At 36.2% G+C, this 24,517-nt stretch overlaps 1 protein-coding gene across 1 annotated transcript in view; it reads right to left on the reverse strand.

Moving 5' to 3' along the window:
* Positions 1-24,517, reverse strand: part of PPFIBP2 (PPFIA binding protein 2) — a 125,606-nt gene that overhangs the window by 17,792 nt on the left and 83,297 nt on the right. The window contains exons 7-14 of the mRNA XM_070934362.1: positions 15,870-15,962; positions 14,195-14,303; positions 13,018-13,050; positions 9,046-9,107; positions 5,757-5,832; positions 579-682; positions 423-487; positions 140-208 (exon numbers count right to left, since the gene is read on the reverse strand). Coding sequence (XP_070790463.1) covers positions 140-208; positions 423-487; positions 579-682; positions 5,757-5,832; positions 9,046-9,107; positions 13,018-13,050; positions 14,195-14,303; positions 15,870-15,962 — 611 coding nt within the window. The remainder of the gene's footprint in view (positions 1-139; positions 209-422; positions 488-578; positions 683-5,756; positions 5,833-9,045; positions 9,108-13,017; positions 13,051-14,194; positions 14,304-15,869; positions 15,963-24,517) is intronic.

Raw genomic sequence — 24,517 nt, forward strand, 5'->3', positions numbered from 1 at the left:
TAAACTGGATAGCAAACTCCTAAGGATGGACAAGTTCTTCTAACTCAAAGATTGTCTGTTGTGGGAGCAAACAACAAATGGTATCTGTAAAAATGACTTTGATAATTTCTTTAAAAAATATTCATAGGTATTTTCTTACCTATTTTGAAATTCCAGGGTTTCCCCATTTGTCAAAGATAGTTTCTTAGAGGGAACTGGAGAGCTTCCCCTGTTAATTATAACAAGATGGTGTTATTTGAATTTTAATTTAATTTAAATAGAATGTAAAGGGCAATCTTTTACTTAGTTTAACTCTATCTCAGGCTATTTACCCATCCAAACATATATAAGTAGCCTAAAATTAACTGTGAAAAATAAATTGTGTAGTAGAAATAGGATACTTTCAGCTACGTCAATGAACTAAGGAAAAAGTTAATTCTTACCTTATTTCCAGTATTTTTTGTGGTGCAGGAAGCAATATAGGTGGGGCCAAGTCCCCTTGAGGTATCTATGTAAAAAGCATTTGAGTGTGGATTAACTTTCACAGAAAAAAGCTACAAGTGAAGTGCATAATTAGAAGAAAGAATAAGCAAACCAACCTCTGATTTATATTCTATTTGGGGCGTGTGCATGTGGTTCCATTTTCTTAAGGTTGCTTCGAAATCAACTTCACCACTACCAGACAAAACTCTTTCTGAGGTTCCTTGAAGGTACAAAATTTTAAAAATGTCCGTTAAACGGACAAAACCCCACAATATTACTAAAGCTTGAATACCAATTGGCTGAATCAGCAAGAAAAGTTAAATAAAGTAGATTCATTTAATGAACAATTCCTGATATTTGTTGCTGATATTACATAATCTCTTTAACAACTACGTAACATTTTCTAGAAAGGAAAAGATATGATTTTCCAAAGTTGAAATTTAGAATTGAAAATGGTTAACGGATGTTAAGAATGTGAATTTAGTGTAGTAATTAAGGTGCTAGCTAGTAACCAGAAGACAGCTATATTCTAGTTCCATCTTAGGCACGAAACCATCTGAGTGACCTTGAGCTGGTCACTCTCTCCCTCAGCCCTAGGTGTTAATGGCAAACCACTTCCAAAAATCTTTGCAAGGTAACTGCAGGAACTAGTCCCAGGAAGTCATTTTTATACAAGGTATATAAAAATATAAATATAAAACAAATAGAAAAAATAAAATGATAAAAGTACAAATAAATAAAAGATCTTAAAAAGGCCAAGGAAGTTATAATTTCCCAGTATATCATTAGTAAATTATGAATGATTGAATATTTTGCCTTAGATAACTAAAAATCATATCATGCTATGAGCAAAAATAATATCAAGAACCATGGCCAGTTCAGTATAAACCACCACATAAAATTTAAAGTTACAGTTGACACAGTCAAAACTGAGAATCTGCTTTGCTTTAAATTGAAACATGAACTCTGTATATAGAACCCAATGACTAGATGGAGAAGATTGTGGTTTTGAAGTAATTAGATCTGAACTAGTTATTGGCAATCATGTAAATACAGCTTTACAGCTTTTGAACACATCGGCACCACCTGTTTGCCCCGGGTTGGGTGAACCGGTAGCAGCAGCGGCGAGACACTCCGCCCATCCGCAGAAGTGGCGCGTGCATGAGTGAAGCAAGCACTCGAGCGAGCAAACTGGTATCAAAAGTAAGTGAAACCCATCACTGATCGGCACCAAATGGCTAGATTACTAGGGTTCTCTTCTGTAAAATGAGAGAACACATCTACTGCAAATAATTTTAAACCTAGAGATTTGATGAAGTAATTCATTAGCATTGGTTCTTGTGGAAAGATTATTACAAATACTAATTATTCAAGATGATTGAGCACCATTTGAGCTACAGATGATGCAGAATGCAGCAGCATGGGTAGTTTTGGGCCCACCAAGAATGACCCCTGTAACACCTTGAGTTGCATTGGCTACCAGTCTGCTTCCATATGCAGTTCAAGGTGTTGGTGATCACTTTTAAAACCCTTCATGGTATGGGTCCAGGTTACTTGAGGGATTATCTCAGCCCACTGGGATTGGCCCGTACCACTCATGCCCGTAGAGGAGGCATGGTGCAGGTCCCATCAACCCACTTATACAGGATGGCGGGATTCAGGAAGAAGGCCTTTTTTTAACATGTTGCCCCCCCATGTGAGGTTGGCCCCAACCCTCCTATCTTTTCATAACGGCCTAGAGATGTGGCTTTGCCACTTGGCTTGGGGACCCAGTGGGGGAACAGCGCAATGGAGGTGGTTGATTAATAACAGATCCCATCTCCCCCCACTCTGCCCCTGCTCCCCTCCTTATGTCTTTGGTTTTAATTGTCTTGTTTTAACTTAGATGTATCTGTAAGCTGCCCAGAGTTACCCTATGGTAAGATGGGCATCCAATAAAATTTATAAATAAATAAATAAAATTTGTCTGATTAAATTAAATAAATATAAATACTGCAGTATTATAAGACTGATGCATTTTGAGGATGCCTGAAAAGCATAATTACTTTTGATAAGTAATTCTCTAGTAACTACTTGCAGGAAGGCAAGGTAATTTTAATATTTTTTCAATGTTTGAGGAAACCAAATATAGATTATTCCATGATATAACAATATATAAGAGACATCTGTCTAAAAAAAAGGTTTTCCCCAAAACAATTAGATTCAAGGATCTCTGCTGAAGATACAGATCATTGCGCATGTCTTATTTCAGAGGAAAAGTCTTCCAGGTTTTATGCCAAATGTCTGTAAGATTTACCTATGTAGAAGGAGGAGCTAATCAAATTATATTTAAGGAAAATATTATAATTTCTACAATATTAAATCAAAGCTATAATATATAAATACCATATATGTAAAAATATAAAGTACTATAAGAGATTGGGTTGAATGCTAGAGCATGAACATATATGTATGCATATGTGAAGGGAGGGAGGGAGAGACAGACAGAAAGACAGACAGACAGAGACAGAGAGAGACAGAGAGAGATGGTAATGAAGTTATTTTTTTATGTTGTTCCATTACAGTTTTACTCATAATAGCCAAAGTTAGTTAAGTACAGCAGATTGGATCACTGAATGTTTTGTGGTAAATAAACTCTTTTAAAGATACATTACATCACTGGAAAATATAACCATGCACAATAAAATATTGCCCCATACTATTTATTTTATATTATTATGTTTAATGGAGGCAAGGCCAAAGATAAGTTATTTCTTGCAATTCTTCCCGTATTTTTTGCCTGCTCTGGAAAAAAGTGAACAATTTAACACAACCTTCTTGCTAAACCTATCATTTAAGAATTAGGATTAGGCTTGGCATTAGCCTAATAATGACTACAAGATGGGAAATATGATGATTAAAGTAATTTCTGATGTCAAGTTATGTACCATGTCAGCAGGTATTACCCTATAGCTTTATTTAAACTGCAATACTATAATTATAGCCTCACTAAAACTATAATGCATTAGTTGTACATTAAATGGGTTTAAAATTTATTCTTTATTTGGGTATGCAGCTTTTATTTTAAAGATGTTAAATGTTCTACATATACTAGTATGTTTCTCATTCAGAGTAGACATCCACATAAAATGTCACAATTCCTGTATGGATTTAGAAAAGCCCTGTCATGAAGATGAGTGAACACACAGAAAAGAAATTAAGCATGAAAAGAAATCAGTTTTGACAATGGAAGCAGGAATTATCTGAATACTATTTGCCATCCCATCCAGCAAATTTTTCATGCTTAAGGATGACAGTTTGAAGAATGTAGACATGGGAGACCAAAAGCCAACTAATATTCTTTCAACCTTGATTTTCCCCCCCTCATTTTACGTTATTGTGGGAAAATTCATTATTAAATATTAATAATGCTTCCATTGTCAAAATTATTATTATCATAGTAACTAAGCAATACTTTGAGCTCCTATATCTGGAGACTTTTGCATTCTGTACAGGTAAATTAAGGTGATTGAGATCTCAAACAATGAAGCTTCCTGGAAAGCATAAACGGAATATTTGTTATATTACAATGCTCTAAATTCCTGCACATCTGATAAGGATATAAATACACAGAATTCAACGCACATTACATTTATGCTATGCTCACCAACTTATCTTGCTGGCAATCTTCTCCCTTTTAATGATAGGGTTTTAAAAATGTGTTCCAATCTAATGATTTTACAACTTTTACTGTTATGAAAGTTTTACAGTTATAGAATGACAATGTTGTCACTTCTTCTTGACATAAAAATAATAATTCTCATTATATAATAATAATAACAACAACAACAATAACAACAATAAAAAACTGCGCTACTCCGAACATCATACATCTTAAGAAGGTACTTGGTTGATACCTAGGACGCTGGCAGCAACCTGTATCAACCATTAGCGCCAGTCAATGGTATTTGTGAGGCATTTTTGAATGTTCAGTTGACTGAGTTTCATGTTTGGTGAATAAAAGTTAATGAATAATCAGCATTTGCAGACAAACATGGTGATTTTTATCCATATCTATCCCTTATGTGAAAAGGGTGATTTGATCAAAGTTTTTTCTTAGTCTTTCAATCTGTACCTTGCTATTCAATTACTTCTGATTATTAGTGATTGTCTAGATTGTCTGTCAATAACTGCTTTTTTTAGTTTTCATAAGTTCAATGTTAGATAAAGAAAACCTAAACTGTTTGCTAGAGACAACAATAATAAAGCTACTATAAATCTTAAATACTTTGGATATATCATGCAAAGGCAGAAGTCCCTGCAGAAAATTCTGATGCCTGAAAATTTGAAAGTTGAAACAAATGTATCAATAATTAAGAAGGTGCAAATAATTATTTGTACCTTCTTAATTTTCTTTCTTCAGGAGATCTTTGTGTTCTATATTTACATAAACTGTTATCTTAATTTTGTTAAATAAGTCTCCTGCACTTCCCTTCCAAATGTTATCATCTCTCTCTTTGCTGTGTTGTTTAGAATAGATGCAATTCCTTAGATGTAAGATGTCTCTTCTTATTTAATTTATCCTGTAGCTAGGCAAACGTTTCTGCCTCTGTTGCCTTTTGAATTCAGCCTTTCTTTAGTTTTTTCAACGTATCAGCAGCAAGCCAGTTTGCTTTTTCTTATTTTTTTACATTTTTATATTATGCTGTAGTAAACAAGTGCATAACCCTTTTATTTTAAAATGTTCCCTCTGAAACAACCACACAAGCATTTATCAGTCTATTCAATTTTAAAGGAAATGGAAATAGGTTTCTATATAGTACCTTGTGGATTACAGCTCTAATCAATATTATGCTATGGTTCAACTGCTATAAACACAAATAGTAGAGCAAAAAATTTGTTTAGCCTTCTTTTCTCATACTGACACTGCCATCCACTGATGAATGACATATGATTACATAATAAACACAGAGGTTGTTACACTGCATTCAACACAAAATATCCACAGAGCTACAAATGCCCATGAAAAAGAAGGTTCAACAGTGTATTGGAACTCAAAAAGTCTTTTCTGCCTAATATTCCAGACAGAGGACTCAAGACTTAATTGAAACCCTTCGAAGTAGAATCTATATTTGTATAACATAAGGATACATCAAATAACTTTGAGAAAGAAGCAGAAAAGGGTTTTTGGGGGAAGAAGAGATGGTAATGAAGGCAGTTGGCCATTTTTTTGAGCATTAGATAAATTTTAGTTATTAAATTACATGAGACCATTTTGAGGATCTTCCAATCAATACATCAGTAATTAATTATACCTTGGACTGCTAGCATTATCTCTTTCACTCTTCGGTACTGGCTTAGCAAAACGGTTAATTCTTCTATGCGGCGGTCCTATAAAGGAAAAGACAACAACACTGAATTTATAAGAGTATCAAAATAATCAAACACAGAAAGTTCTATATGAAACATTATATACATGAGACCTTTTCTAGTCTTCCAAATCCTGAAGTTGTTTCTGTGGTTTGCTGCCAAATGATAAAGGTATATTTTTTTCTAGGTTGGTATTAATCAGATACACAAAAAAGGCAACATGTTCTTACTGGTGGCACCAGCATTCACTTTGATATTTGGAAAACTGTACTTAGATGTTCATTTTCTTGCTTGTAAAAAGCAAATCATAGGAGCATTTTGCAACCGTATTTGATAAAATTCCTCCCCCCACCCAGCTATGGCTTGAATATAATCTATATTCCATAAAATATAAAGAAAAATAGAATAACTATAATAAAAGATTAAGATATTTTACAATTGTAATAATTAAAAATAAAAACAAAATTCTGAAAGGCTAGAGGCAGCATAAGGAATAAAAAAAGCAGTAAAAGGTCAGTACATTATACAATGCCAGAAACCATGACCTCAAAATGAATGCATCATGGATAGCTTCCAAGGAGGAACAGGGAGACAGAACAGATACCTGAGGAATGAAGAAACCGGCCAAAGAAATAAACGAGCACGAGTTAACCAATTAGCATTGTGCACAGTAAGATTTTGAGCAGCAACACAAATGTAAAACCTTTCCCTTTCCTTGAGTTGGATTGGGTCAGATCTAGCAGTGAGAGAACAAGAGGGATGAGTGAAGGTGTAGTTGCAGCTGCTTGTGAGCTATTGAATGAGTTTGTGCATATCTCAAAGTGGAGTCTGAAAGAGGAGTGAGGAAGCAAAGTGACTGTCTATATAATGGGACTCAAAAACATAAGGCCCGTTGGATTCAGGATAAAATTTTATTCACACTAAATAAGCAATATTCATAGCTACGTGATCACCCACTACATCTCGATTTAAACTTTTGATACTCAACATCTTTCAGTTTGGGGTGGAGAAATGCAGAATGGAAAGGAAAGGGTATTCCTGAGCAAGGAGGGTTTTTTTTTCTTTTAAAATCTCTCTCTCAAAGAGATTTCTGGAGGAATATGGCTGAATGAAGACAGCTCAATGGACAAGTGGAACCAACAGTTGCAGAAATTATACAGGGGCTGGCACAGATTGTCTCATACTATCCTCTCTGGATCAGAGAGATGAGAAATTGTTCAAGCTATTTCTCCCTATGGTTGCTCCTCTTCCTCACAAAGAGATTGATTGAAAGATAGTTATCTCTGGTGATGAGGGTAATGGTGAAATTGGGAGACAGGGGAATTCACTATATTTGTTCCAGCTGCAAATGATGTTTTTCAAATGACACAAAGTTTGTGCACTTCCCTTGCTATCTATTTTTAGAAATTGGCTTTTACCTACTTTAAACAAATTAAGACACCTGCAGAGCGACAAAGCTGGAAGTACTGGGTGAGTGCTTTCAGTCTTCAATATAAGAATATAAAGATTTATTTTTATAATCTTTAAAAACTTAAAACGGCTGAAAGCAAGACCAAGTTTTGGCCGTAGAAAATTTTAAGAGGTCAGAAAATTCTGGAGTTTTGGACTTTGAATATTAAGACTCTGAGATTGTTTTTTTAAAAATAAATGCATGCCTTTGGGAAAGAAATTTTATTTTTGAGATTGGAGACATAAAAGATAAGCAATTTATAATGAAGTTTACACACATCTTTGAGGAACTGCATGGGGATCTGTGTCATGAATTTGATTCATTCATGTCAGCTTTGTTGGGTCTTCTTGAGAACACTTGGTTCCCAGATGAAGAAGTTACGGAACAAGCTATGCAGCAAAATTTATTTGAGAAAACTATAACAAGATTCTGAATAAGAATTTGTAACCAGACGTTAAGAGAAGACTCGATAAGGTTCTACAAATTAAAAAGAAAGTAAAAATGATAATCCCAAAGAACAATTCCAATAATTTCCTTTTGTTGGATTTACAAAAGAGGTTGTTTAAAATGCTAAAGTAATTTGTAACCAGGATCAACAGCCATTTGAATGGATTACAGAAAAAGACTGTCTGCATAGAAGAAAAAAGTTGGTTTATTCAACTAAGGATAAAATGGGATATGTTGTCATTTTGGGTGGCTCTTTCTGGATTTACTGGTATTTTTTCTATAAAAAGAATTCTAAAATAGGATATGTTGTCATTTTGGGTGGCTCTTTCTGGATTTACTGGTATTTTAATTGGAAAAATATGGTACTGGATTTGTTCATATTTATTATGATGTAAAGATTCTTTCCCTTATACCTACTTTATGTAATCCTACATTTATAGAAGTTAAACTGGCTTAGTATTTAACTGCTTTTTGAAAATTTAAAGTGAGAACTTAGTCTTTTTAAAGGAGAAAATATTTCCCTTTGTTATGGTAAATGTTAGTCTTTTGTTTATATTAGGATATTAGGATTACTTTAAATATATGAAATGTGGATGTGCTTATAGTTTAGAGATATGGAATGTATACTGTAGAGATAAGTTGCTTTCTGGAATGTGGTATGTTGGAGCTTGTTTTTTGTAAAGGAGAAATTGTGGCTTTCCAATGTGGGCTTTCTTTTATTTAGATTATATTAGGATACTCACTGGAACCATTGTATGGCTTTTAAATGTTGTAAATGATTCTGTTATAGCTGAGATGTAGAATGTTGAGTTCCATATGTATTTTATGGAAATTTTAGAGTTTTGTTTGGATCTTTTGCTGGTAACTGGATTGAAGAACAATGCTACTATATGACTTCCCTATGGCTAAGATAGGTTATGGGATGAAGGGTCTTATTTTGTTAGCTAAGAGGAGGTGATGAGATTGAAATTGTTTACACATCATGATGAGGGTAGGAAGTCACTTTTTGGGGGAGGAGTTCTTTTCAGACATTAGTCTTCCTTTTCCTTGCATTATTTTCTCTCTTTTTTAAAAAAAACCTGGTTTGTATTAGCTTTTATTATGCTATTTAAAACAATTGATTATTTTTTTTAAAAAAATTCTCTCTCTTTAAGATGGAAAGGCTGGGCTTGTTCTTCAGATCAGATAGAAAAGTTAGAGCAGAGCAGAGTTTAGCTCTGTAACTAAAGGCACAAGGCAGGTGCAGCTGGAAGCCAAACAGATTGTCTATTAACATTACCTTCCAACAAACAAAACACAACAATCCCCCCAGGGCTAACTCATAACTGCTTTCTTACCTTTTCCTGATTTGCAGCTAAAAGTGATTCCATTCCTACTTTCAAACGTTGGACTTCTTGGTCTAAAAATGGAAACAATGTTTGAACAGTATGAATTACCCAAAATGGTATACAAAATGATTGATGTAGTGAACCATAATATGGTAGCTATTTCACCTTCATTGCCTTTCTTTCCATTTAAATGATAGCAAATAGCTCCTGAGTATCAGTTCCCAGGTTTTATCAGATGTGCATGTCTCTTTAAAAAAAAAAAGGGGGAGGGTAAAGGTTTCCCCTGTCCAATTGTGGCTGACTCTAAGGGGTGCTGCTCCTGTCTGTTTCCCAGCCAAGGGAGCCTGTGTTGTCCGAAGATGCTTCCGTGGTCCTTTGGCCAGCATGACTATCAGTTGTTGTTCCTCTTCCTTATCCTTCTAGCACAATTAGTGATATTTTAAAAAGGAATGGCCTCAGTCCCCCCCCCTGTCCCCGTCCCCCCACAATTCTACCCTATAAAACCTCCTTTTGATGGAAGAGAGAAGTTTAGACAACTACATAAGGGAGGAGAATGTGGGGAAAAAAATTGGCACTATTTTTTATACAACATTCAAGTTAATGAAAATACAGTAGAAAATAAAAACACAACAGAAAAAAAAAATAGCCCAGAGTTGTACAACTACCCTGTTTCCCCCAAAATAAGACATCCCCTGATAATAAACCCAATCGGGCTTTTGAGCACATGGCAGTAAGGACAAGCACTTATTTCAGGGTTCAAAAAAATATAAGACAGGGTCTTATTTTTGGAGAAACACAATAGTAAAAGATTTAAAGTCTTGTATGTTTAAGTATACACATAACTGTATCTGTGTCTTTATGTAGGCAGATTTCTATGGACTACAGAAATTAGTTGCTTATTAAAAAGTAAATCTGCAGCACAAAGTGTCAAAATTTCAAATATGAGAAAATGGACAATTTCAAACTCAAAGTAATTGAAAGTAATCCACAACTTTTTTTTAAAAAAAATAAACCTCCTTAAAACTGCTTAAAACATCACTCGAAAAGACAAAGATGGTTATAAAGTTTGGATTTTGTTCTTCTTTCTTATTTCTAAGAATAACTACCTCTTTCTGCTTTATTAAATGATATAAAAGTCCTTGGAAGAAAATCTAGTAATGCCATTCAAGAGAAAAATGGTAGCAACTTTTCCATTGTATTCTTTTCTCTTGAATCTGCTTAAGGGAGTTTTTGGAAAAGTAAAGTCTTGTTATGCACAAGGCAGGGGTGAAATCTACTTACCTTCCTTACCGGTTTGGAAGTGCATGCGCCGCGCGCGCAGACCCTCTGCACATGTGCAAAACCTTCTGCGCATGCGCAGAGGGTAAAAAACACATTACTTCCTGGTTAAAACCAGGAAGTAACGACATAATATTTATTTATTTTCAGATTTCTATACTGCCCTTCTCCTTTCGGACTCAGGGCGGTGAACAGCCAAAATAAAACATTTGTACACAAAAGTTAAAATAGATTTAAAATAATTAAATTAATAATTATAATATTTGCCCAAACATTTCTGAGGAATTTTAAATGGACATTTCCCAAGTTCCAGAGTTTTTTGTACAGTAATGCAAAATGATTCAATTTATATAAGCTTCAAAGGAATAATCTGCAAAGATGGCAATGTGACACACAAGGAAAGTACAAAGAAAGAATGAGCGCTAATTATGTATATTAGTCAAGTATGGAGGAAATATCATTGTTTAGAGATAATTTCATGCAGAAAATTTGGATTATTCATTCTAATGATTTATAAAGTTGTGTAAAGTATATTTAGTGAGTAGCAGTTAGTAATTATATATTTTATTTTAATGTATCTTAAAAATTTAAGTTGAAACAAAGACAAGGCCATACAAAATTGCATGCAATATGCAGTAACCAGACAGAAAAAAAAATGTGCATTTTATATTAAGAGATTTTTGAGAGCCAATTTGGTTTAGTGGTTAAGGCCATGAGGCTATAAACTGGGGGTTTGTGAGTTTTAGTGCCTCCTTAGCCATGAAAGCCAGTTATGTGAACTTGGGCCAGTCACACTCTCTCAGTCCAAATCACCTCTCAGTTTATTGTTGTGGGGGAAAATAGCAGGAGGAAGGTATGTTGGATAAGTTCACTGCCTTGAGTTATTTGTAAAAATAATAAAGGAGGGATACAAACAAACAAACATTAACCTTCTAAAAGAGCCACAGCAAGGTCTTTTAATATTGTACTCTAAAAGTACTTCATTAGACAAGCAAATTATTTTAAAAGATCAATTTGTATTATTATTATTTTTTACAAAACTATAATGGGTACTGGAAATAAAAAGGAAAAAAGTGTCTAAGAACTGAAGTTAATATAATTGTATCATTTCTCTGCAGCCAAAGGTGGTTTGCATTCCAATATTTTTTTTCAACTATCCAGTCTATCCTACAACCTTGGTGTCTACAATCCAATAAGCAGGTCTGCTGCTGCTTAGAAATCTGTCAAAATTGGTAGAGTATTGCGACCCGCTGTAGAAAAGCACTTAAAAAGATCTTTATGGGTTAGAATTAGATTTTATTACAGATAAACCTACTGAAATCAACAACATGTAATTAAACTGTAGCATTTTAGTTACTCAAACTATAACTATAACAAGCTTGTACTGGAATGTATTGACTTTGACAGAACCTATTTAAAAGTGTTATCTAAACTCAGGCAGAAATACTATCTGCAACACAAATCTTACATCTGCTGAATAAGTGGTACTTATAAGTCCCTGAAGTTACAGCCTTTACAGCACCCCATAGTTATGTCATCATTTATTGTTTATTTACCTTTTCATCCCATCTTTATTATTTATAGGTAACTCAAGGCAGCAAACATACATAATACTCCTATCTCCTTCTATTTTCCCTACAACAACAGCCGGGTGGGGCTAAAATGAGAGAGAATAACTGGCCCAAAGCCATCAGTCCCCAGTTATGACCAGAGGAGCATTTCAACTTCTCCCAGCCACCTATCTCCCCACCGTCTCTGCCCTTTTGTCTACCTGCAGGGACTCCTTGGTGGCAGTGTTGGGGCTAAAGTAGAGGCCTGGGCTTTCAGTAGTCTCAGCTGGCCATTTGCATTGTTCTCCAAATAGCACAATGCTATTTTCACAATGCTACAGAAGGGCTCAGAAACTTTCCAAAGGATTTCAAGAATGGTGCAGGCCTCAGAAGAACGTGAGTGGCCTCAGGAAGAAGGCCTGGCATGGCTGGCAGTTGCCTTGCACAAGGATGACCTGAGCATGCCCCATCAGCAGAGGGAGGAAGATGACAAAAATCAGTTGTGGGTCGGTGGTATGCAGAGTGGAGGGGTGGCCGGGGCTTTGTGTTGTAGCTCTGGGATGGTTGGCCATGGCATGGAGTCTGAAAAAGCACTCCTCAGCAGTGGCACTAGGGTTGAACTAGTGGCCTGGGGATGGTGCCAGTTGGCTGAGACTGAAGGTCCTGGGCCTCTACTTCAGCCATAGTGCCACTGTATAAAGTGTCGCTGTGCAAGGTGTCCAAAAGACAGAGATGAGAGGGAGCTGGATGGGTGAAGGGAACTGAAAAGAAGGCAGAGGAGGCATTGAAGCTTGGAGCTGAGAGGGACCAACCCGGAAGTGGATCAGGGTGGATCCTTGTTAATGACTGGTGGGGTTTGGTTAGTACAGCAATAGAGACTATCAGGATTGCTGTTGCTAAACGATGTGGTTATCTGACATTGTATTTTACAATCACATCACTTAGTGACATAAATTCCGGTCCCAATTACCATCATAACTACCTGTGTTTAGATGATTCAAATAGCTGTCTGGTTGCTTTCAATAGTGAGTTATTCACATATATTAACATTATGATTTAGCAGCAAAATATAAATTAATGTTCACTGCTGCAGAAATGCATTTTAGCTGAAATTTGTGTTTGAAAGGCAAGAAAGTGAAATCTCAGGGCTTACGTTTTTCTTTTAGCCTTCTCTTATACACTTCCTCTACAATAGGAAATGGAGAAAGTCAATCAAGAACGCAGAAAAAACAAATGAACTATATTCATTTCCACCGAAATATGCATCCAAAAATAAAAGATATACTTGACATTTCTAATCTCTTTCCCATTTTCAAAGGCTGGTTAAGAATGTTTGTAAGGAGCTAACCACTTAAAAAGCACAGGCCCTCTTTTTGGAATCCACAGACAATTCAATGGTCTTCAAAAACAAGTGTATTTGCTAACATTTCTAGCAATTTTTAGCCAATAGTCAAATCTAGTTTTTGACTATTTTTAGCCAACAGTCAAATCTAGTAAACATGCGTTTAATGCAAAAGATGCAACAACATTATGAATAAATAGAATTCCTATCCATTTAATAAGCAATCAATTCCTAGTGTGTCTCAAGACATCTTTGAAAAACATCTTAAAATATTCATTTATTTATGGTAAAGTACCACTAATTCAATTTTACTTGCCCATAAATAAGAGAACAAGATTCAATCATCCACATTTGATCTGGAGGGATAAAAGGCTGAATAATTATTGTATAACATTATGAAATCATCAAGTGGGAAAGGGCCATGTACATCATTAGTTGCAATCCCTGACTCAGTACAGGAATCCAAACAAGCATCTTTGACAGAACTTTCTACAATTTTTACTGAAACACAGCCAGTAAACATATAATTTGCTCGTGTGACTGATGTATAAAGCATATTGGTAAATAACAGAAAGTAAGAATAACATTTAATATTGCCCATTATTTTGTATAATCTGTAATAATAGTGTAGTTAATGAAAAACAATTCCCCTTCTCCAGAATATGGAGAGTAAGTTTATCTTCAGCAAACTCTTAGCAGGTGTATACTCTTGCCTAATATAGAACAAGATTACAGTGGGAATTCCACCTAAATTGCTGCAAGCCAATTAAAACTTTGACACAATATATAGATAATGAAGCAGGATATGGGAATGCAACTGTCATAGCTTAATAAACGCAGACATGCTGTATGGATAACTGAGAAAATCAGTTTCCATTCTCTTTGGCACTATGGCTATCTATTAGACACTTTCATTTTAAATAATAACAGCCTACATAGGATTCTTTAAAACATCTGGCAATAACAGAAATAAAGCGCACACCATTACCTCTCTCTGCAATTTCATTATTTGCTGATGTCCTCGAGATTTGACTCTGTAATCGTTCAATTTCTGAGTCTTTTAGAGCTAACTGTTCTTGAAGCTGTGCTATTTCAGCCTAAGGAAACAGATAAATAATAATAATGTTATTTCTACCGTAACACTTTGCCAATAAAGTAATACACAAAGAATCACTGTGAATTATTTACTTCAACAATATCAGAAACCACCTGCTTTTATTTTTTAGGGGATTAGAAGACCAGATAATGGATCTATACATGATCCTACACCTATCCTGGTTTTACACAGCATGAACTATTTATTGCTTTAATTAAAAGGTCGGGAATATCTGGCTATAGGAGTTTCGAGAGAGGAATGGCTTTTGTGTTCAGGTTTCAGAACAACTGTCTATTAGGATATGGTCTAGAAAAGGGCTTCTCAAACTCTTCAACTCAACAACCCTTAATAAAGTTTCAGATTGTTCACTGACCCTCAAGCGTTTATTATATGAACATATAATTTAATAAATACTACTAATAGTACTACATATAATAATAAAACAGCAATAATAATGGATATTGTGGTTCCACTGATCACTTTGCAGAATCTTGGTCTAGAGTCCTAGGGGCTAGATTGCATTCAAATTATTGTACATGTGTACAGTACGTACCTATTTTGACATGTTCTCTATTTCTATGACATTTCTGTGGATTTAACTTCCAGCAGCTGGAAATTGCAAACAGCAAATTAAATGTTCATTGCAACAGTGAGAATTGACTGAAATATTCTGTAAGATTGTTTCGCAGGAGCCAATCTGCACAAAACGTTTTAGGCTTTGTATATTCCTTTCAGAGATGGGATTCAAATCCCGGCGCTACCAGTTTGCTATCGGTAGTGCGTGTGCAGGGGCTTTGTGTGGGCGCAGAGCGTTTTTGATGACATCTGGACAGGTGGGCAGAGCCTCCCGCCGCCGCTACCAGTTCGCCCAAACCGAGGCGAACCAGTAGAAACCCACCCCTATTCCCTTCTTCTGATATTTCCCTACATCCCACAAAAGCATTTTTGTGAGAAAACTCAGAAACAAAAAGAATCAAAATGCACACTATAACCCTCTGGAAATTAGAATATACATCATAGAACAGTGTTGGTGAACCTATGCTATAGATGGCAAAGGCGACATAACATAGTATTTTGGGTCATATGCCAGCATTCATCAAACCAAACTCCAATCATTTTGAAAGCACACCCCATTCTCTCGTGATTTCTGGAAGATTTCTGGCATGAGAATGGGGTGTGTTCTCATGTGGCCTCCAGACCCTCTGAAAATCACATGAGAACAGGGTGTGCTTTCACATTTGTGTGGTTTTTGAAGAATGCAAAGACTGCAGAAGAGCATTCCCCAAAGCCGTTTCAAGAATGAAGTATCATGGGACTTAGAGTTGCCTTAGGTAGGCTGCAGGGGCCTGTCAACAAAAAGAGAATATTGCTGGAAGATAAGCAGAGCGTGGCAGATCTCGGGGATCATACAATTGGACTATATATTTTAAAATCAACAAATATGAAAACAGTTGTTTCTCTTTTGTTCTGAGCAGAGTGCTGGTAGTGGTGACAAGCAGCAGAGTCAAATTGGTCCATATCTTTCCTGGGGCAAAGCTGAAATGTTTCTCTATATTGTGTTGCTTACTTTAGTTGCTTTTAGTTTCCATTCATATTGAGTCCTTTCATTTTCTAGCTCTTCAACCTTAATTTTCAGGTGTTTGAGTTCCTGTAACAAATTCTGGAGAGAAGTGGGAGATAAAAAAATACTTCTTAATGACAGTGCATTTACAGTTCAATCATCTCTATATTAATCACATGTAAACATTATTATCAATGACAAATACATTCCATAGGTAAATTTACAGTATGTTATGGTAAAATGACTTGACTGATAACATTAAAGATTGTAGTAGGGCAGTGTTTCTTAAAGTGTGAGTTTCTTAAAGTGTGGATCTAGGACTTCTGAGGGGCCCCCAAGAACCTTTCAAGGGTCAAAAAAATCAAAATTATTTTAGCAGTCTATGTTGAAAAATAATATATTAAGATTCCATCAAACAATCATGAGAAGCAAATGCATCAATTTTAATTTTTAATAAGTAAATATTGATAATTATAACCCATAAAGCAAAAGCTCTTTTGGGGTCCTCCATAATTTTTAAAAGTGAGAGGGGGCCCTGAGAGGAAAAAAAATTAAGAAACATTGCGGTAGATGAAGCAGAATCAAACACTCTATTTTATGTGGCAGAGTTTTATTTATAAGCCAGAAATTTCTATTCCTAATCTCCTTTCATTAATATGGATGTTTGGTATGCTACAGGTAATCCTCAACATACTGTATGACAGTAATGGAGTTTGCCCATTCCATTAATAAATCACGAGCGTCGTTAAAGCACCAAACCAGATTTTATGATATATGGGGTTTTTTTGCAGTTGTTAAGCAAAATTGTTGTTCGGCTACGGAGCATTTTTGCCAAAAAGCAAAGTAAAAGCTGATTTTTGGCAAAAATTATCATTAGTCACCATCCCATGACAGTGGGACGCTGCAAATGGCCATAAATGGGGGCCAACTGCCAAGTGTCTGAAATGTGCTCATATGGTGGTGGTGGGGCCCACTGCTGAAACTTTGTAAATGAATCATAAGCACCTTCTGGGAGGTCCATCATAACTTTGAACAGTCACTACGCAACTAATCGCAAGTTGAGGACTATCTGTATAAAGTCACTTCAAATTCCATTTTTAGCTTTACAAAAAGACAAGTGTGGTCAACATAACATGTGTTCTTCTAGAGTGAGATGGAAAAGCTAAGTCTTAAGTATCTCCTGAACCAGGAGGGAATGTATAGACTGAATCTATGTAGATAGAATATTCCCACACACTGAAACAGCAATAAAAAATGTATTTCTTAGGTATTGTCATTCTCAGATAGATGGGACTTGGTAAAGATGACCCTATTTGATCTAATCCGATGGGGAAAATCACATATATAATATTTTGGGTCAATTTCTTTTAGCTTTGTTTTGTTTTTCAATTTATGTTAACCACTTACTATGTTATATTTAATGTAAAGCAATGAAACAGACAGAGGTGGAGGCATTCCTTTAAAGAAATAATAGGAGCAAAACAAATATGTCCAAAATGTGATTTTCCAAGTTTCAGAAAATAACACTGCAACTTCAGTAAACCTGAGCTAATAATATATCTTAAAATGAGCTTATGTTAGGCATACCAGTGTCAGTCATATCCTGTTGAATTCTACAAGCTTATCTAAAGTAGCTTTCAGCCTGACATGTAAAGTGGTTTTGATCAGAGTGAACGTTTATTCTACAAAACCCAGATAGCCCTGAGATGTTTTTGCAGAATAAGCAAATTACTTTAAAGAGCTTTAGACAAAGAAAAAAAGTAACCGAGTTTTTATAGAGGCTTTCCTCTGTCCCATTCATTTGATTCTCTTAAACAAAAAATATAAAATAAATGCCTATAATTTAAATACATTTTGAAGATCATTGCCTTAAATGGAAGCCCACAGTTAGTAATGTTCTCATATCCATCACATAATAAGAGTTTGATGCTCTGTGATAATATATTATAAGTAAACCTTTAAAATTACTTAATACGGTTAATAAAACTTTAATTACTATAACATTGAATTAAAAAACAGATTATGTCTGAAATGATTTTTTGTTTTCCTTGTTAATTATGCATTACTAAAACAGATTTACCAAACTAAGCAATTAGGTTCAATATTCCTCACATACTTCTATAAATAAGAGGACTGGTTTCTTTAAATAAAAACATTATAAATTAATAAAGAAGGATAGAAAGACCTAAAATCCTAAATCCTTAACTAGATTTTAGAACATAGAACATAGAATAACAAGGTTGGAAGGGACCCTGGAGGTCTTGTAGTCCAACTCCCTGTTTGAAAAGGAGACCTTATACCAGTGATGGCTAACCTTTTTGCTGTCGCATGCCAAAAGTGGGGGAAGTGTGGGGGGTTGTGGGCGCACGTCCCCACATCCATAATTCAATGCGCTTCACCCTCCCGCACATGTGCATGCGACCCCCCCCCACGCTCCCCCATGCTTTTGGCACACGATGGCATGGTGGGCCCAGTAGGCCCATTTTTTGCCCTCCCCAGGCTCCAGAGGCTTTCTAGCAGCCTGGGGAGGACAAAAACCGCCTTCCCCACCCCACCAGAGGCCCTCCGGAGGCCCTCCAGAGGCCAGAAACAGCCTGTTTCCCAACTTCCAGTGGGACCAGAAGGCCTGAAAATCAGCTGGCCGGTGCGCTTGCGCACTGGAGCTGAGCTAGGGCAACACTAGCGTGCCCACCGATATGGCTCCACGTGCCACCTGTGGCATGCGTGCCATAGGTTCGCCATCATGGCCTTATACCATTCCAGACAAATGGTTGTCTAATCTCTTCTGGAAAACTTCCTATGATGGAGCAAGCTGTTCCAATGATTAATTGTTCTCACTGTCAGGAAATTTCTCCTTAGTTCTAGGTTGGATCTCTCTTTAACAATCTTCTGCCCTATACCTCTTGTCCTGCCCTCAGATGCTTTGGCTAATAGGTCGACCCCCTCTTCTCTGTAACAGTCCCTCAAGTACTGGAAGACAGCTATCATATCACCCCTAATCCTTCTCTTGACTAGACATATCTAGTTCTCTCAAACGTTCATCATATGGTTAAGCTTCCTGACCCCTTTATTGCTCTTCTCTGCACTCTTTCTAGGGTCTCAACATCTTTTTTGAATTGTGGTGACCAGAATTGGATGAGGTATTCCAAGTGTGGTCTCATTAGTGCAGTATAGAGTGGTACTCTCTCTTCCTATGATCTTGATGCTGCCTCTCTATTGATGCAACATAAGACTGTATTGACATTTTTGGCAGCTTCAGCACACTGCTGGCTCATATTCGCTAGGACTCCTAGAACTCTCTCACAGTTACTGCTGGCGAGCCAGCTATTATCTATTCTATACCTGTGCATTTGGTTTTTCTTGCCTATGTGTACTTACTTCTCTAATCACTGAATTACATTTTTTTTTATAGGGTCCAATGTTCAAGCCTGTCAAGGTCTTTACAATTTGCAGTACACTGCAAATTGTACTGCAACTCACAATACACTGTGAGTTAAAATGTTCATATATTAACAAATTAGACAATAGCACTTAGCAATAGCACTTAGATATTGCTTCACAGTGCATTTACAGCCCTTTCTAAGTGGTTTAGAGTCAGCATATTGCCCCCAACAATCTGGATCCTCATTTTACCCACCTCGGAAGGATGGAAGGCTGAGTCAACCTTGAGCCTGGTGAGATTCGATCTGCCAAATTGCAGTCAGCTGGCAGTCAGCAGAAGTAGCCTGCAGTACTGCATTCTAACCACTGTGGCATCGTGGCTCATGAGTACAATTATAATCCATAATTTGAAACTACTTACATATTATAAAAATGGGTTTTACTAATAAACATCCAAAGGTGGATCACCATTACAATTTTATATCAGAAATAGCCATTGTTATTTCAAGCACATCTCTTCAGCTTTGACAAAGTTTCACAAAGTATAATGTAGAGTTGTAGGAGATAAAACTGATTTACAACTGGGAGTCATGGCCTATTACTGCCTCAATTCCAGGACAAGACAACATTACTTTGTTATGAAACACAGCATTCTGTAAAAAGAGCATCAATTCATGCCAAGTGGTCACAGCAAACTCTGATTAGTAATATTTAGTTTATTCCTAAAAAAAAAAAAAAAGGAAAATGTATAGATTCAGGCTAACATTTGACCTTCATACTTCACACTGAAAGCAATTCTCCTGTGAAGGGAACTCTGTCACCCATTCAGTGCTGTTTTGAGAACCAACTGTCTCCACACTTGGTTTCCTACTGTGTGATTTTCTTTCCTGGATTTGATTATTAATCTCCAGTTGCAGTTTACACATCTGTTCTTGCAGGTCACTGATCAGGTTGACTACTGACTAAATAAGAAAGACAGAAAATGAAATCTAGAGACAACATGAAATGAAGCCAAGAGCATACTTTGGGGAGTGGGGGGGAGGGAATGAGATATAACAATAGGCATTAAGGTGTCCTCGTTTGTCAAATAGTGAAAAAGCGTAGGGATCATTCCACAGAACAGATCCTATTAATGCTTAAAACAACTACCTAAACTATTCCTTCTTAATCTTAAGAAGCTCAGTTGACAAGTAACATCGTAAGAGATAAAAAAATAATGCATTGGGAAGACTCAAAAGGCTTTTGGCTTGATAAATGCTTCTAGCTCATTAAGAATGTGTATCTGTGACTGATTTCCTCAACATCTGGCAATGATCATATCAAACCAGTGCTTTTTCTGCCATATTGTAAAAGGAAGGAACCCTCTCTGCAAAACTTACATTTCTTAAAAGAATATAAAAAATGAACAGTAAAAAGAAATGGTGCTACTTATTAAGGCTAGGCAATTCTTTAGATTTATCTAGAAAAACATGCCTCCAAAAATTTGGAAAGGGAACTTCACACCTATCTGTAATTCATTAAAGCATTTCTGTTTCTTTCTTTCTTTTTTTTCAGAGTCACACAACTACAGCAAAAAGCATTCCATTGCAGCTTTGTGATCCTGAAAACAGAAGTGGCTACTTTAATGAGTTGCAGATAAATACGACGTTTGTGCTACGTTTTGAAGCTCTTCCAAAAAGTAAATGAAGCACCGGACAGTCCTAATCCTATATTTAAAAATGTATCAAAGGCCTCATATATCACAAGCTTTCATTAAATATTCCTAGGAATTTGGCTATCTTGAAATCTTATTAAATAGCATTGTTCCCTTTGTTGTTTTCATGGCAACAATATAGAGTTATGTTATTACTGACTTCTTCTGAGATAGTGTTTGGTTCTCCAGTCTAGCCTACAGACTGGGATTTCCCATTCAAATACTTAACTAGCTTTGACTCTGCTTATTCAAAGCCAACTCAGAACAATCAGGTATTGCTACTGTTCTGAAAGAATCTTGATAGTTCTTAACAATCAATTATAAATGCAAGTATTCTTATGTTGATATCCATCAGGATCCACCAATATTTTTCTTTTTAATACCTAGTAGATTTTGTTCAAGAATAATAAAGAATATCTTACAAACACCTGAAGTTCTTTTTAAATCACAAAGATTCAGTGACAAAGACATTGAAAACATCCTCTAAAAGAAGAACAGATGAAAATAATATCTCAAAATATAAAGCTGCTTCCCAAATGAAAATAGAATCATAGATAGCCTTTGCAGAGTTCATGGAGCCAAGATAGATGAAAAAGTTTGGGTAAGGTTGCATCAGGTTTAGCATTCCATATCCTCAGCTTATGCGTTAAGATTATGATACATATAAATACACACCACAGAGGCACCGTTAAACTGTCTATCAACATTGTATTTCATTTTTATATTTGATGAGTGTCAGCTCTTCTATTTTCATGTAAAAGATAATTTTAAATTGTAAAACACTAATGCAGCATAGAATAGTAAAATCTAACTTATGCTGAAGTAAATTGTTGCTTCTGAGTGGCTCTGTGATTATATATAAGTTCACCACCTTAATTTATTTGTTAAAAATAACAAAGGCAGAATCTAAATAAATATATCAGTATGCATAGACCAACTTTGTATCCCTATAAAAACTGCATCTTCAAATCATATAAGAAAATCAATTCTAGGCAAGGTGTTCAAGAATGAAAATGACAAAAATCTCAAAATCCATGTTCTCAATACTTTTTCTTACAGTATCAGCTGAAAATATTTTCAATTGGAGAGTCCTTAAGTTTTGAGTAGACATTCTGAAGGTATAATTTTGGAGAGAAAACCATTTCACTATGCCAAAATTAAACTGCCATTGCAGATGGACAGAGAAATACAGGTAATCTTTGACTTACAACTACAGTTGAGAGCAGAATTTCATTTGCTAAGCAAGCCGGCTTAGGGAATTATGCTCAATTTTATGACTTTTATTGCCACGGTTGTTAAGCAAACCTCTGCAATTGTTAAGTGAATCACATGGTTGTTAAGCAAATCCAGCTTCCCCATTGGCTTTGCTTGTCGGAATCTGGCTGGGAGGGTTACAAATGGCAACCAAATGACCTTGGGATACTGCAACTCTTGTAAATACATGCCGGTTGTCAAGTACCCGAATTATGATCATGTGACTATGGGGATGCTGTGAGGGTCATATAAGCAAGGACAGTTCACTTTTTTCAATGCCATTGTAAGGCTTTAATCATTGTTAAACTGATGGTTGTTAAGTTAAGGACTACCTGTATCAGGGGTGGGTTCCACTTACTTTTACTACTGGTTCGCAACGGGAGCATGCGTACATGTGCAGATCGTCAGTGATGACGTCGGGGTGGATGGGCAGAGCTTCCTGCCGCCATTACTACTGGTTCGCAAGAACTGGACCGAACCGGAAGCAACCCACCACTGACCTGTATATATTCTGCAACGGGCATTCATTTTCAAACTCGAAGAGATGGAATTCTGACAGGTTCCTTTTACTTAGCTGAAAGCATATGCTAAACTCTTCCCTGCTTCTATCTCTCAGTCAGGGTGACCCACAGTCTTCATCACCCAATTCTTGTGTCAGAATTAAGTACAAAAATTACAGCTTTGTTTTTCATGACATTTTGTTGCCATAGGAACCATTTCACAGAGTCTATACAGCCACATGATTCTGCTACTCTTCTTTCAATCTGTTTTTCTTTATTCCCCTGTCTGGGGGGGGGGGGACACTATTACATTGGTTTCATCTGGTTTCTACTACCTATGTCACTTCTTTTCAGAATTAAAATGGGAAACAGATTCAAGTTGAGTGGGAAAGAAAGAAAAGAGATGTCTCTGATTTAAGCCAATCTGTTATTTCTCCACAGAGCACTGTTTTCTGTGTGTGTCTTGACTGAAACAATAGGGATAAATCAAGGGAGATAAACCCAATTTCATGTGTGCAGCAGAAATATTTATTTATTTTATTCAACTTGGGTGCTGTCCAGCTCCAATCAATTTGGGGTGGCTCACAACTATAAAATAATACAAAGAGAATACAAAAGAATACAAAGAGCAACAAATTAGCCAGCTCTTTAAAGGCTTTCCAGAATGAAATAAGGATGGGAGTTATATGGATTTTGGGCTGGGGGGGACTTTATTCCAGAGGACAACACTGCTACACAAAAGGCATGCTTCCAAGACCCACAAAGATGACAACGTTCAATGGAGGGGATCTACAACTTACCCATTGTGCCAGATCACTGGACAAGCTGAAATAATGAAAGACAGGAGGCCCCGTGGATAGGAGGCCTCATTTTTCCTCAAGAAAAAAACCAGAAAGCTTCCTGACATGCAAGCTTCTTGACAGTTTCCTCACTGACTTTGCTTGTGGGAAGTCAGCAAATGGCGGTCACATAACAATGGGATACTGCAACCATCATAAGTATGAGCTGGCTGCCAAGTGCCTGGATCACACTTGTGTGATTATGGGGTTCTGCAATGGCTGGAACTTTGAAGATCAGTTATAAGTACCACTTGTTCAGTGTTGTCACAACATTGAATGGTTATTGAATGAGTGATCATTAACTGAGGACTACCTATAGATGAGTACAGAGCTGGTACAAGAGTTGTACTCAACAAATACATACCAATGGGTCTACACCAACCAGTAGGAAGGTGATGAGTAATGTACTAGTTCAACATATTAATAAATTACTTGTATGAAGGATTAGAGAATATGATCAAATCTGAACGTAACACAAGGTGTTCTGGGGTGGCTGGAAAAATACTTTAGAGGCTAATGCCAAAATTCAATAATATCTTGACAAGCTAAAAGCAGAAAGTAGAAAGAAGTATCAATTCCAATAGGGATAAAAGCAAAGTCTTACATTTTGTTAGATAAAATATAGGCATAAGTGTAAGAGCCAGGTTGGTCTAGTTGCAAAGGCACCAGGCTAGAAATCAGGAAACTCTGAGTTCTAGTCTTGCTTTAGGCATGAAAATCAGCTGGGTGATTTTGGGCCAGTCACTCTCTCTCAGCTCAACTTATCTCACAGAACAGTTGTTGTGGAGAATATAGAAGGAGGAACGAACATTGGATATGTTCACCACATTGATTTATTTATAAAAATAATAAAGATGAGATTTTAAAAAATCTTTTAAAATGTTGGGAGAATCATACTGGACAGCAATAATCTGAAAAAGATCTAGGTATTTTAGTGGATTATGAACTGAATAGAAGCCAATCAAGTTATGCAATTGCAAAATAACA

The sequence above is a fragment of the Pituophis catenifer genome, unplaced genomic scaffold (assembly GCF_029215685.1).
Source record: "Pituophis catenifer annectens isolate HBS135680 unplaced genomic scaffold, rPitCat1.0.hap2 SCAF_1, whole genome shotgun sequence".
Taxonomy (NCBI): Eukaryota; Metazoa; Chordata; class Lepidosauria; order Squamata; family Colubridae; genus Pituophis; species Pituophis catenifer.